Source organism: Eriocheir sinensis, unplaced genomic scaffold (genome assembly GCF_024679095.1).
Source record: "Eriocheir sinensis breed Jianghai 21 unplaced genomic scaffold, ASM2467909v1 Scaffold776, whole genome shotgun sequence".
Classification (NCBI taxonomy): Eukaryota; Metazoa; Arthropoda; class Malacostraca; order Decapoda; family Varunidae; genus Eriocheir; species Eriocheir sinensis.
In genome coordinates, this window is record NW_026112138.1 from 1 (window position 1) to 15000 (window position 15000).

At 46.7% G+C, this 15000-nt stretch overlaps 2 protein-coding genes across 3 annotated transcripts in view; both read left to right on the forward strand.

Moving 5' to 3' along the window:
- Positions 1-429: 429 nt before the first annotated feature.
- LOC126994334 (integrator complex subunit 10-like) lies at positions 430-11727 on the forward strand (the record flags this gene model as incomplete). The annotated part of the gene is given in 13 exon segments (XM_050853663.1): positions 430-497; positions 1342-1469; positions 2023-2138; positions 2909-3115; positions 3780-3895; positions 4308-4483; positions 5231-5533; positions 6483-6697; positions 7708-7953; positions 8921-9111; positions 9815-10025; positions 10870-11251; positions 11331-11727. Coding segments are annotated over 11 exon segments (1929 nt in total), but the record flags the coding sequence as incomplete, so codon positions are not given.
- Positions 11728-12646: 919 nt separating this feature from the next.
- LOC126994335 (uncharacterized) overlaps positions 12647-15000 on the forward strand; it is a 12632-nt gene continuing 10278 nt past the window's right edge. The window contains exon 1 of one of the 2 annotated variants that reach the window (XM_050853667.1): positions 12647-12991. The gene's annotated coding sequence lies outside the window, so the exon portion shown is untranslated. The remainder of the gene's footprint in view (positions 12992-15000) is intronic. The other variant, XM_050853664.1, reaches the window with a different exon arrangement.

The following is a 15000-nucleotide window of genomic DNA, read 5'->3' on the forward strand; positions in this document are numbered from 1 at the left end:
AGAGAGAGAGATTTGTGAGGGGAAACTTAAGGAAATTCGTACAGGCTAGTGTGTTAGAGAGAGAGAGAGAGAGAGAGAGAGAGAGAGAGAGAGAGAGAGATTTGTGAGGGGAAACTTAAGGAAATTGTGTACAGGTTATTGTGTTTGGGAGAGACAGAGAGAGAGAGTGAGAGAGAGAGAGAGAGAGAGAGAGAGTGAGAGAGAGAGAGAGAGGAGGTAGAATTGAAGGAAAAATGATTAAAGGGAGAGAAAAGAAATTAAGCAAAAGAAAATGGATAAAAATTTGTGAGGGGAAACTTAAGGAAACAAGAGAGAGAAAAACTATTAAGGGAAGGAAGGAAAATGTTAAGGAGAGAGAAAGGGAAGGATAGAAGGGAAATTTGAGTGCTTGCCTATCTGCCTATCTATCTATCTGTCTCTCCGTTGCAGTTTGAGGTGTACCAGACAGAGAAGTCCGCCAAGAATGTTAAAGAGGCTGCAAAATGTCTCGGCGTTCTGTGAGTAACAAATACATGATAATAATAATAGTAAAAATCAACATAAGACACCATACAATACTTTCCCCTGCCTAATTTTAAACAGGGACTATATATACGTGATTTGTTTTTATATTTTCTTTCCTTTGGTTTATCTTCCTGTCTCCCCGGTCACCCTTCCACTATGTTACCTCCCTGTCATTTCCCCTTCACCCTTTCAATGGCCTACCTTCCTGTCTTTCCCTGGTCACCCTTCCACTATGTTACCTCCCTGTCATTTCCCCTTTCACCCTTTCAATGGCCTACCTTCCTGTCTCCCTGGTCACCCTTCCACTATGTTACCTCCCTGTATTTCCCCTTTCACCCTTTCAATGGCCTACCTTCCTGTCTCCCTGGTCACTCTTCCACAATCTTACCTCCCTGTTATTCCCCTTTCACCCTTTCAATGGCCTACCTTCCTGTCTCCCTGGTCACCCTTCCACTATGTTACCTCCCTGTCAATTCCCCTTCACCCTGTCAATGGCCTACCTTCCTGTCTCCCTGGTCACCCTTCCACAATGTTACCTCCCTGTCATTTCCCCTTTCACCCTTTCAATGGCCTACCTTCCTGTCTCCCTGGTCACCCTTCCACAATCTTACCTCCCTGTTATTCCCCTTTCACCCTTTCAATGGCCTACCTTCCTGTCTTTCCCCGGTCACCCTTCCACAATCTTACCTCCCTGTCATTTCCCCTTTCACCCTTTCAATGGCCTACCTTCCTGTCTCCCTGGTCACTCTTCCACTATGTTACCTCCCTGTATTTCCCCTTTCACCCTTTCAATGGCCTACCTTCCTGTCATTTCCCGTTCCCCTGTTCCCCTGCCAGGCTCCGAGAGTTCGCCCACGAGCCTGCCCTGTGGCGCGAGGTGGACAGCATCATGGTAGCTTTGCGACAGAACACACCAGACTCCCAGACCTCCTTCCTCACCTTCCTCTTCAACATGCTGCCCAAGGGTGAGGTTTGCAGGGTGAAATAAGTAGTTTAGTAAGTGAAGTACCTCTGAAGTAACTCTCCCCCCTTGCTCTGGTCATGAGGGTATTCTTCCTGGCAATGATGAGTCTAGTTCGTGGTGGTTTTCCCTCAAAGGAGCAGTATAGCAAAAGTTTGTTATCCAAAATTTACATTGGGGCTTCGTGGTGCAGTGGTTAGCACACTTGGCTCAGAACCAAGAGAGCCTGGGTTCGATTCCCGGGCGTAGTGGAAAAATTTGGGCGGCTTTTCCGATGCCCTACGCCCCTGTCCACCCAGCAGTGAATGGGTACCAGGTATTGATTGGGGGTTGTGTCTCTTCTCCTATAATTCCTTCCCCTTCTGTCTCTCTCCGGCATATGACCACAGATGTTGCGCCGATTAAACCAAGCTTTCCAACTCTCCAAAATTTACATGCTGTCATCCACATCCATCCAGAATTTACATGCTATCATCCATAACCTTTAAAACATATCCCAACACTATAACTCTTTTCGATATTCTTCCCCTGCTTCAAAACTCTGCCCCCCAAACCAGACGTCCAACTAAGCATGGTGGCTGCCGCGGCCGAGCGCTCCCAGGACACAATGACGCGCTGCCGACTCATGCTCCTGCTTACCACGACCTTCCCGGAGACCACAGCGCACCATGGGGTAAGGAGGAGGCGGGGGGGATGGGGGGAGGTGTGTGTGATGACCAGTACATACATATTTATCAAGTTATAGTTTGGTATCATAAGACATTTTTGCTTTTCACATCTTCTATTTCTAAAGGTCAAAGATGGGGTCAGTCGGGTTCTAATGAGTGTTTCCTTAGGTTCATGGTACAGAGGAAGGGTCAAACTAACACCAGGGTCATAAAACTACTCCTGGAAATGCCCACAACTCCTACAAAAGCCTTGTCAAATATGTGTTTCCTTAGGTTCATGGTACAGAGGAAGGGTCAAACTAACACCAGGGTCATAAAACTACTCCTGGAAATGCCCACAACTCCTACGAAAGCCTTGTCAAATATGTGTTTCCTTAGGTTCATGGTACAGAGGAAGGGTCAAACTACCACCAGGGTCATAAAACTACTCCTGGAAATGCCCACAACTCCTATGAAAGCCTTGTTAAATATGTGTTTCCTTAGGTTCACGGTACAGAGGAAGGGTCAGACTACCACCAGGGTCATAAAACTACCCCTGGAAATGCCCACAACTCCTATGAAAGCCTTGTCAAATATGTGTTCTTGGGCGGCGAAATGTTTACTAATCCGCCCCATGGTATACAAAGCATGAGATTTGTGTGTTCCTTTCTCCACATCCACATTTATCCACTTTTCCTTAGTACGATGCACACCCATAACCTCCTCCACTTTTTCTCTTCATTAATTCCAAGTATATCTAACATTCTATGGCGGACATTTCACTCCTCTCCCTCAGCTTCAACTGGTGGAGAGCCTCATCACCGCCGAGAAACACTGCCCCGGCCCCCTCAACCCCTTCAGAAGGATGTTGGTGTGTGATCTGCTCCCGAGACTCCTTCAGACACAAGGCTTGGAGGTTCGGCCCAAGACGCTTCATAACCTCCTCTCTCGGGCCATTGAGTTCTATATCACCTATGTAACAACACCGTCCAGGGTCCTGCAGGTGAGAGAGAGAGAGAGAGAGAGAGAGATTTACACTCCCTCTCTGCACACTCAATCCTGCTGCTCCCAACTCTCCCTGTTCTGGCACTCCCTCTCTGCACACTCAGTCCTGCTGCTCCCAACTCTCCCTGTTCTGGCACTCCCTCTCTGCACACTCAATCCTGCTGCTCCCAACTCTCCCTGTTCTGGCACTCCCTCTCTGCACACTCAATCCTGCTGCTCCCAACTCTCCCTGTTCTGGCACTCCCTCTCTGCACACTCAATCCTGCTGCTCCCAACTCTCCCTGTTCTGGCACTCCCTCTCTGCACACTCAATCCTGCTGCTCCCAACTCTCCCTGTTCTGGCACTCCCTCTCTGCACACTCAATCCTGCTGCTCCCAACTCTCCCTGTTCTGGCACTCCCTCTCTGCACACTCAATCCTGCTGCTCCCAACTCTCCCTGTTCTGGCACTCCCTCTCTGCACACTCAATCCTGCTGCTCCCAACTCTCCCTGTTCTGGCACTCCCTCTCTGCACACTCAATCCTGCTGCTCCCAACTCTCCCTGTTCTGGCACTCCCTCTCTGCACACTCAATCCTGCTGCTCCCAACTCTCCCTGTTCTGGCACTCCCTCTCTGCACACTCAATCCTGCTGCTCCCAACTCTCCCTCTCCATCATCCGCAGGGCATCATGGACGGAGATAGCAAGATTGAGGAACCCTGGCAACAGCTGTTCACGGTGGTGCAGCTGATCGGCTGGAACCTGGGATGGGACCTGGTCAAGGGATTCCAGAGTACCAGGTGAGGATGGGATGGGAAGGGAAGGGAAGGGAAGGGAGGATGAATGGAAGAGAAAGGAAGGGAAGGAAGGGAAGGGAGGATGGTTGAAAGAGAAAGGAATGGAAGGGAAGGGAAGGGAAGGGAAGGGAAGGGAAGGGAAGGGAAGGGAAGGGAATGGAAGGGAAGGGAAGGGAAGGGAAGGAAAGATAGCTATTAAGAGAGGGCAGGAGGGAAAGGAAGGGAGGAGGGAGAATGTAGGAAAGAAAAGAAGGAAAGGAGGGAGAGAGAGGGGAAGGAGAGAAGGGAAGAGAAGGAAGGAAAAATGAGAGAGAACGGAAAAAAAAAAAACACACTCAAAAATTAACAAAAACATCCACAATACCCGCCCCCCACCGCCCCCCTACCCCCCCCTAATGCTCCCCTTCATCCGCAGCAACCGTGAAGTCATCCTCCAACGCATCCAGAACCTTATCGAGGGCGGGGCGAGGCTGGGCGGTCCGAAGGGCGAGGGCGGGGAGGACGTGAGGGAGGTCCTCTACACCACTCTGACCATCTTCCTGCACGCCCTCATGGACTACACCAAGAGACTGTACCCGGACTTTAACCAGGGTGAGAGCGAGGGGCTGGCGTCACTGCTTGGGTTAGGAGGGTTAACGAGAAGGGGGAGGAGGAGGAGGAGGAGGAGGAGGAGGAGTTGTTGTGAAGAAGATAGGAAGAGTTAGAATGAGGAAGAGGAGAGGAGGAGGAGGAGGAGGAGGAGTTAAAGTGAAGAAGATTGATAGAATAAGGAGGAGGAGGAGGAGGAGGAGGAGGAGTTTAAGTGAAGTAGATTGATAGAAGATTGAAAGAGTTAGAATAAGGAAGAGGAGGAGGAGGAGGAGGAGGAGTTGAAGTGAAGTAGATTGATAGAAGATAGGAAGAGTTAGAATAAGGAAGAGAAGAGGAGGAGGAGGAGGAGGAGGAGGAGGAGGAGGAGGAGGAGGAGGAGGGGGAGTTGAAGTGAAGAAGATTGATAGAAGATAGAAAGAGTTAGAATAAGGAAGAGGAGGAGGAGGAGGAGGAGGAGGAGTTTAAAGTGAAGCTCTCCCCCAGTATCTTCCTTTCCCCTTCCACCCTTCGTCTTCCCTTCCTCCTTTTCCATTTTCTTCTCCTTCCCTTCTCTTTGCCTCTCCATCAATATATATCTTCCCTTCCTCCTCTCTTCTGCTCCCTCATTCCACCACCTAACCTAACCTAACTTAACCTAACCTAACCTAACCTTAACATTACCTAACCTAACTTATCCAAACCTAACCTAACTTAACCTAACCTTAACATTACCTAACCTAACCTAACCAGCTCCACCTCCACCCACAGAGAACGCCTCCTCCACCACCCCGCCCATGACCCTAGTGGAAGCCTTCATCCACCCCGAGACCGAGTCCACCGAACCCAGCCTTGTCGTGGCCCCAAAACGCCCCCGCCCCTCCATCGATGACGACCCCACCACCCCCATCATCACCGTCAGCCGCCCCGCCCCGCCTGGACCCCCCGGCGCGGTGGTGGGGGGCCTGGGGGTGGCGGGGCAGGGGGGGATAGCCGCTGGGGGTCTGTCGCAAGCGCTGACGACTGCTATTAAATGTTGGGATATTTTGAAGTCTTATGAGCAATTACGAGCTGGTGAGTGTGTGTGTGTGTGTGTGTGTGTGTGTGTGTGTGTGTGTGTGTGTGTATTTACCAAGTTGTGACATACAGGAAAAGAGCTACACTCGCGCTGTTCCGTCTCCATCTCCGCTCTTATCCAACTTTTCCTTAAAATCATGAATGTTTCTTGCACAATCCACCTCCTCCTCCAGTCCCTTCCACACCTCAATGCTTATGTTCGGGAAGCTAAACTTTTCCACATCTCGCCTACACGTGGTCGCCCTCAACTTCCTTCCATGTCCTCTCGTTTCTCTCTCGCTCCACACACACAGGTCCTCTATGTCCAAATGCTCCACCCCGCTTGCCACCAGTGTTGATAGGTCTAGCTCCCCCAGTCTAGTCTCATATAACAGGCTTGATAGTTCTGTACAGTGCTATCAGGTCACCTCTCTCTCTTCTCTCTCCCAGTGTTGACAGGTCCAGTTCACCCAGTCTAGTCTCATATAACAGGCTTGATAGTTCTGTACAGTGCTATCAGGTAACCTCTCTCTCTTCTTTCTCCCAGTGTTGACAGGTCCAGGTCCCCCAGTCTAGTGTCATATAACAGGCTTGATAGTTCTGTACAGTGCTATCAGGTCTACTCTTTCTCTTCTTCCTTCCAGTGTTGACAGGTCCAGGTCCCCCAGTCTAGTGTCATATAACAGGCTTGATAGTTCTGTACAGTGCTATCAGGTCTCCTCTCTCTCTTCTCCCTTCCAGTGTTGACAGGCCTAGCTCCCCTAATCTAGTCTTGAACAAGCTTAACAGTTCTGGTACCATCTGAGTTGGAACCCTTTGAATCATTTTGAGTTCCCTAACATCCCTCTCCTCCGCACCCCAGAGTTCGTGCGCCTTGTATAACAGGCTTGATAGTTCTGGTACAATCTGAGTTGGAACCCTTTGAATCCTTTTGAGTTCCCTAACATCCCTCTCCTCCGCACCCCAGAGTTCGTGCGCCTGCTGGAGAGCCTGGGTTCGGAGCTGTGGTGGTGGCTGCGTGTGTTCACCGTGGATGTGTTGATCTACCAAGGGCGGCTGGCTGAGGCGGCCCGGGAGCTGCGACACACCCTCACCCAGCGGCACACCTCCCTACAGCCCACGGCCTTCATCAGCACCAACCTCAAGCTGGCCTCGGTGCTGTTTGCCATCAGTAACTTGTCGGTGAGTGAGGAGACAGCTCAAGGGCACAAATAAGGGAAACAATAATAATAATAGAAAAGCCCGCTCCTCGCTGGTCCTAAGAAGAATCCAGAGAGGTGGCGGAAAGAGAGGTCAATTTCGCTTATATTTTGTGTTTTTTCATTTTTTTTTCATTTTCCGTTCATGATTTTTGGTTTGCGTTCTATTTTTTGTGATTTCCGATGTTTTTCCGGCGTTTATGACCACCAACTTGTCGGTGAGTTTATATTTTATTCTTTTTTATTGTTTTTTTTTGTTGTTTGTTTTCCGTTCATGAATTTTGGATTGTGTTTTATTTTTTGCGATTTCCGACATTTTCCGGCGTTTATGACCACCAACCTCAAGCTGGCCTCGGTGCTCTTTGCCATAAGTAACTTGTAGGTGAGTCTATATTATTTTTATTGTTTTTTTCATTTTCCGTTCATGATTTTTGGATTGTTTTATTTTTTGCGATTTCCGACATTTTCCGGCGTTTATGACCACCAACCTCAAGCTGGCCTCGGTCCTCCTCGCCTTCAGTAATTTGTCGGCGCGTCTATTGTTTATTTTCTTTTTCTTTCTATTTTTTCACCCATACGACCCCAGTCAGCGTTGCCAGATAGTCATACTCACCCGCTCATATTTCCCAACTTCCTACCCCCAAACTGTTTTCTGGGCTCCGATAACGAAACTCACATTCAATTATCGTTAACCGTGTAGCAGCGACGGGCCAAATTTGTACCATGATTTAAACCCCCCAAAAATAGATGATACATAATCTGATCACAAATGCTTCGATATGTATTATGAAATGGTTTGTGTGAGGGGCGATTTTTTCTCATTTTTCTCGCTTAGAGGGACCATTAAGAAACATGACCCCCGCTGCTATTGGGTTAAAAGAGTTAGATTCTGTTAGGCGTCGGACACCAGTAAATACTATGCTCTGAGTATGATGAGCTTGCAACCCTGAACGCACCTTATTCATTTGTACTCATACCTATTTCCATCACCAGGGGGCGGCCGAGGCAGTGTTGGAGGTGGTAGGCCAGCTGCCGGGGTGGGTGGGTGTGGGGGGGTTGACGGGTGACCTCACAGTAACGGCGCCCCCCACGCACCGCCACCTCCACGTCCTGGCCCTCACCCGCCCACAGTGTCTCCAATTCGCCACCACGCTGCTCATCCACGCACTCCGCCAGCGGATCGTGGTGGAGAGGCACTCGGATGACTTCTGCGTTGGTCATCTGATCACGCTGCTGCAGGTGTGTGTGTGTGTGTGTGTGTGTGTGTGTTTTTGATAGTTGGTAGGGTTGGTCTAATGCGTATTTACCTAGCTGTGAAATACCGTACAGGAAAAGAGCTACAGGTACTAGGCTTGTGCTGTCCTGTCTCTGAAACGCCTATGATCCAGTTTGGCTTGAAGTCCATGAATCGTTTTTGCACACACAGTCTCCTCGTCAAGTCCGTTCCATGTTGTTTTGCTTCTGTGTGGAAAACTGTATATCTTGATGTCTCTCCTACAGTCGCTCTTCTTCAATTTCTTACCTTTGAGTGTGTGTGTGTGTGTGTGTGTGTGTGTGTGTGTGTGTGTGGTCATACTCTCAAACAACTCCCAAACACACACACATTCGACAAGGCTTTCATAGGAGTTCTGGGGCTTTCCATGGGTAGTTTTATGACCCTGGTGGTAGTGTGACCCTCCTTCTGTACCATGAACATAAAAACACACGTACCAGAACCCGACATATCACCTCTCTGACCTGTAGAACTTGTTGACCCGAGAGACATAAGCTAAACACTGACCCATCCCTTCCCTTCCCTGGTGGTAGTGTAACCCTCCTTCTGTACCATGAACATAAAAACACACGTACCAGAACCCGACATATCACCTCTCTGACCTGTAGAACTTGTTGACCTGAGAGAGGGAAGCTAAACAGTGACCCATCCCTTCCCTTCCCTGGTGGTAGTGTGACCCTCCTTCTGTACCATGAACATAAAAACACACTAGAACCTGACATATCACCTCTCTGACCTGTAGAACTTGTTGACCTGAGAGACATAAGCTAAACACTGACCCATCCCTTCCCTTCCCTGGTGGTAGTGTGACCCTCCCTCTGTACCATGAACATAAAAACACACTAGAACCTGACATATCACCTCTCTGACCTGTAGAACTTGTTGACCTGAGAGATGGAAGCTTAACACAGACCCATCCCTTCCCTTCTACAGTACGAATGGCCCAAATACAGCAGCACGTTTGAGGAGGTGCTGCAGATCATACGCAAACAGGGCAGCTTCGCGTACCCTCTCTTCTGCAGCTATGTTACCACGCCGGACATCCTCGAGGAGTTCATGTACCTGGCGACCAAGGAAGGAGGCAGCTTGCAACTCGACATAATACCCATCGCACAGGGAAACAAGTGAGTGAATGGGGGTTATGGGGGGGGGGATATGGGTGAAACTGGACATTCCCATCACCCAAGGACATAGGTAAGTGAATGGGAGTTATAGGGGAGTAAGATATGGGTGAACTGGACATTCCCATCACACAGGGAAATATGGGAGTGTATGGGGGTTATGGGAGAGTAAGATATGGGTGAACTGGACATTCCCATCACACAGGGAAATAAGGGAGTGTATGGGGGTTATGGGGAGGGGGATATGGGTGAACTGGACATTCCCATCACACAGGGAAATAAGGGAGTGTATGGGGGTTATGGGGAGTACGATATGGGTGAACTGGACATTCCCATCACCCAGGGAAATAAGGGAGTGTATGGGGGTTACGGGGAATGGGGAATGGGGAACAGCGCAAACAATCACAACCTCTTGGAAAATTACTGTAAAATGAGATGGTTTCCCCCTCTCCCATTTTCTTTCTTTCTTTGTTTAAGTAAAGGTCCAGTTTAACTCCTACACCTTAATTTTGGTCTATTTTCTTCCAAACCTTCACAAAACCCTTTCTACAGGATACATATAATACATTACTAAAAGTGGCGGATAGATCCCACATACCCACCTACCTATTCACAAAAGCGTTGCCTCCGTTGATGCTCCCCCGCCCTAAACCCTCTGTGAGCTATTTTGTGTGTGTGTGTAAATCCCTACCCCTTCCACCCCCAGACAGCAGCGCACCATCTCGACGAGGGGTGTGGACCGGGACCTCAAGCAAGATTTCAAGCAGGGGATGAAGAAGTTGATGCTGCGGTCCTCCGAGCCCATCGAAGGAACCATCATTACTTTCCTCACGCTGGAAGGCTCCCTCATACACCAGAACCTTATGTGAGGCTTGGAAGAACCCTCCTGCGCCACCCTGCCCCTCCCCACCCTGAAGGTATGTATATAAAGACTTCCTTGGTTGATAAGTACTGCCGATGAGCTGCATTATGAGATAGTTTCGGTTCTAACGTCAGATATTTCTAAAGGTTAAAGAGGGGGTCAGTTGGGTTTTAATGAATGTTTCTTGAGGTTCGTGGTACAGAGGAAGGGTCACACTACCACCAGGGTCATAAAACTACCCCTGGAAATGCCCATAACTCCCATGAAAGCCTTGTCAAATGTGCGTTTCTTAGGTTCACGGTACAGAGGAAGGGTCACACTACCACCAGGGTCATAAAACTACCCCTGGAAATGCCCACAACTCCCATGAAAGCCTTGTCAAATGTGAGTTTCTTTGGTTCATGGTACAGAGGAAGGGTCACACTACCACCAGGGTCATAAAACTACCCCTGGAAATGCCCACAACTCCTACGAAAGCCTTGTCAAATGTGAGTTTCTTAGGTTCATGGTACAGAGGAAGGGTCACACTACCACCAGGGTCATAAAACTACCCCTGGAAATGCCCACAACTCCCACGAAAGCCTTGTCAAATGTGCGTTTCTTTGGTTCACGGTACAGAGGAAGGGTCAAACTACCACCAGGGTAAAAAAACTACAGTTGATGTGAGAAGTGAAAGTATTGGTCTTGGTATTTTAAATCTTATGTACCAGAAGAAAGATTGATAAAAGGAAGAAATAGAGGAAATATACTTAAAGATCATAAGGTGTAGTCCGTAAATCAATTCTTTTTAATCTTACGTATCAGAAAAGCTATAAATACAAGACGTTTGCAGTATAGAGGAAACGTATTGAAAGAAAGTTTTGTGTCATCTGTCAATATATTCTTCTTCTCTTTCTCAGCCTCTTCCGTCAACTTCCCGACACTGACGAGGGGAGGAGGAGGAGGGGGAGCAGAAGGGATACCAGTTGCCTTCATAGCTGGATATTGGTAAGGCCTCTCTGTGGTCTATGTAGAGGAGGAGGAGGAGGAGGAGGAGTAGTTGCTGTGAAGAAGATTGATAGGCCTTCCACCCTCCTTCTTCCCTTCCTCCTTCCCTTCTCTTTTCTCTCCTTCAATATCTTCCCCTCCCTTCCTCCTCTCTTCCGCTTCCTCATTCCATCACTTAACCCTACGCCCCTGTCCACCCAGGTATTAATCGGGGGTAGTGTCCCGTCTCCTGGGGTCTGTTCTCTTCTCCTGTAATTCCTTCCCCTTCCGTCTCTCTCCGGCATATGACCACAGGTGTTGCGCCGACTAAACCAAACTTTCCCTTCTCCTATAATTCCTTCCCCTTCTGTCTCTCTCCGGCATATGACCACAGATGTTGCGCCGACTAAACCAAACTTTCCCTTCTCCTATAATTCCTTCCCCTTCTGTCTCTCTCCGGCATATGACCACAGATGTTGCGCCGACTAAACCAAACTTTCCCTTCTCCTATAATTCCTTCCCCTTCTGTCTCTCTCCGGCATATGACCACAGATGTTGCGCCGACTAAACAAAACTTTCCCTTCTCCTATAATTCCTTCCCCTTCTGTCTCTCTCCGGCATATGACCACAGATGTTGCGCCGACTAAACCAAACTTTCCAACTTGGTCCCTAGTAGACACAGCCAGATATACAGTATGGTGGAGATAGAGGGAGGTATATTAAGGTTACAGAGCTGGAGTTATATTGTAAAGAGGAGAAGGAGGGTCTGAATATATCTCAAGAATACACAACTGGGTCTTTCCTTCTTCAAAACCAAATGGAGAGGTGTTGATATTGCCCTCTTGAAAGTGTTGAAGTCACAGGCAGGAGGATACACACACACAGCATAGGCCTAACTTATGTATTTTCTAGGATGTATGGTTGAGTTTATTTCCCTTCATTGGTCTCTGTGAATCTGTAAATTGGAGATATTTATATATAAGAATTCACAGCTCAATCTTGTATAGGCCTACTCTCAACAGCATCCTTCAGTTACATATATAGGCCTAACTTATGTATTTTCTAGGATGTATGGTTGAGTTTATTTCCCTTCATTGGTCTCTGTGAATATGTAAATGCGAGATACATATAAGAATTCACAGCTCAATTTTGTATAGGCCTACTCTCAACAGCATCCTACAGTTACATACATAGGCCTAATTTTATGTATGATTGAGTTTTATCCTTTCATTGGTCTCTGTGAATATGTAAATGGGAGACACATACAAGAATACACAGCTCAGTTTTGTATAGGCCTACTCAACAGCATCCTACAGTAAGGTGTAGAATTTGCCCAGTGTAGCCCCTATCCCGCCTTGACCCAGTACGGTACAAAAATAAATCTCGAGGCATCTATATTTGTACAAGTTAAGGTGTAGAATTTGCCCAGTGTAGCCCCTTAATAGAGAGACTGACCAACTTAACAACCAACAGACTAACTGACCACCTAACAGACTAACTAATTTTGGGGGCAGAGTAGCATTTTTTTAATCTTTTTTTTTTCTGCCCTTGAGCTGCATCCTTTACTGTAGAGAGAAATAATAAACAGACTAACTACCTAACAGACTAACTCAGCCGTCCACATTGTCAGATCAAAATTGCAGACTTACTTAGATATAAATAAAAAGATTGATTAAAGTTACTCACGGCTTGGGTAATACGAAACACATACACGTGGATCACATCATTAAGCGTGAAACTTAATCTAGAACCAAAGAAAACATTATTAAAAGGCTGAAAGAGAAGAAAAAAAGAAATTAAACACCGATGGAAACACGGAAGCTCAGTACACACACCAGGTCGTGACGTCACAGCTGCCCGGGATATCTGAGCGAGTGAGTGTTTGTTAATAAGTGCCTAATTAACCCTCTTTCGCTCTACCTGTGTTAATGGCGGGCTAATGGTAGATTAATTAACATTCCGCGGACCTTGTGTGTTAATTACAGTTGTTGACAAGACGTGGAAGTGAAGATATGGACGAAAAGTGAAGAGGAATGGCGGGGGAGGAAGAGCAGGGTAAGTGATTTTTATTTATTTTTTTCTTGATTTCTCTTGTGCTATTTACCCCGGGGTGATGATACTTGGGGGGAAGGTGAATTACTACCCCAGGGAAGACATGTGTAAGTTTCAGGCCTGGGGGAGTTGTAGAAAGGAAGAAAATAAGAAAACTATGAAGGTGGAATTTGAGTTTTTTATATTTTCTTGATTTTTCTTGTGCTATTTACCCCGGGGTGATGATACTTGGGGGCAAGGTGAATTACTACCCCAGGGAAGACGTGTGTAAGTTTCAGGCCTGGGGGAGTTGTAGAAAGGAAGAAAATAAGAAAACTGTGAAGGAGGAATTTGAGTGTATTTATTTTTTTCTTGATTTCTCTTGTGTTATTTACCCCGGGGTGATGATACTTGGGGGAAAGGTGAATTACTACCCCAGGGAAGACGTGTGTAAGTTTCAGGCCTTATGGTAATGGCAGGCGTGGGGGAGACGTGAGATAGGAGAAAATGGGAAAAATCATAATGAGTTTGCTAAGATGGCGGGATGGGATTAAAACCAATAGTCCCATTTTTTTCATATTTTCTGTTTTTTATTTGGTATATTTTGTTACGTTTTTATTGAACAGCTAAATAATGATAATGATGATGATGATGATTATAACATTCACGATTATACACTGGAGCCGAAAGTGAATGAAAGAATGCTAGTAAATGAGTTATACAAAGTTAATGATAATAATAATAATAATAATAATAATAATAATAATAATAATAATAATAATAATAATAATGATTGTAATAACAGCAAAATTATAGCTTACTAGAGAGAGAGAGAGAGAGAGAGAGAGAGAGAGAGAGAGAGATACACAATGAAATCACCCGTTATGTATACAGAAAAAATGTGAAGTCTGCTAAATAAATGTGAATAATAAACAACGGTATTGAATATGGGTGAAAAGTCTGCCTTCCTAACATCTGCTATATAACAGAACTTTAATTAATACTTGTCACCCATATATCACTTATTATCCCTAGGAAAGATTGGGTCATCAGCATATTTAATTAAGCGGCTCAGTTGAATGGATGTTTAAATTTCCCGCCGCTCCGGCATACCAACTCTACCGAACCACGCCCCTTCATCTCGCGTTGCCGATACCATATGAAACCTAACCTAACCTAACCTAACCAGACAATCGTTAAAGCGGCCCTCAGCGTATAGCGTACCTCCGAATTATCTGCACCTACCGAATCACGCCCCTTCTTCATCTTGCGTTGCCCATACCATATGAAACCTAACCTAACCTAACCAGACAACAGTTAAAACGGCCCTCAGCGTATAGCGTACCTCCGAATTATCTGCACCTACCGAATCACGCCCCTTCATCTTGCGTTGCCGATACCATATGAAACCTAACCTAACCTAACCTAACCTAACCTAACCTAACCAGACAACTGTTAAAACGGCCCTCAGCGTATAGCGTACCTCCGAATTATCTGCATCAAAGAATAAAACATGTGCGTGGCTGAATTCTATATAATGTGTGTGTGTGTGTGAGAGAGAGAGAGGAGGGAAGGGGAGAGGCTGAAGAGGGAGGTACAACAAAGTGAGGTTATTCTATGTTGATTCCTACCATAAGGTGCTCGCTGTCATCTCTCTCTCTCTCTCTCTCTCTCTCTCTCTCTCTCTCTCTCTCTCTCTCTCTCACACACACACACACACAGGCGCAGGTAGTCCTAATTAATTCCTTGACAAAACTACAATGCTCTCTCTCTCTCTCTCTCTCTCTCTCTCTCTCTCTCTCTCTCTCGTAATGAGTTTCAAGGCTGCAAAATGAGAGAGAGAGAGAGAGAGAATTAAAGTTATCTCATTTTCTCGCGTGTTGAAAGCTAGCTCACCTCTTGACTATTCATGATATTTAGTGTTTCTAATTAAAGGTGTGACAATTTCTCTCTCTCTCTCTCTCTCTCTCTCTCTCTCTCTCTCATTTCATTATCATAGTGAGAAAGAGAACTGAAAGAGGTGAATGTTTGTT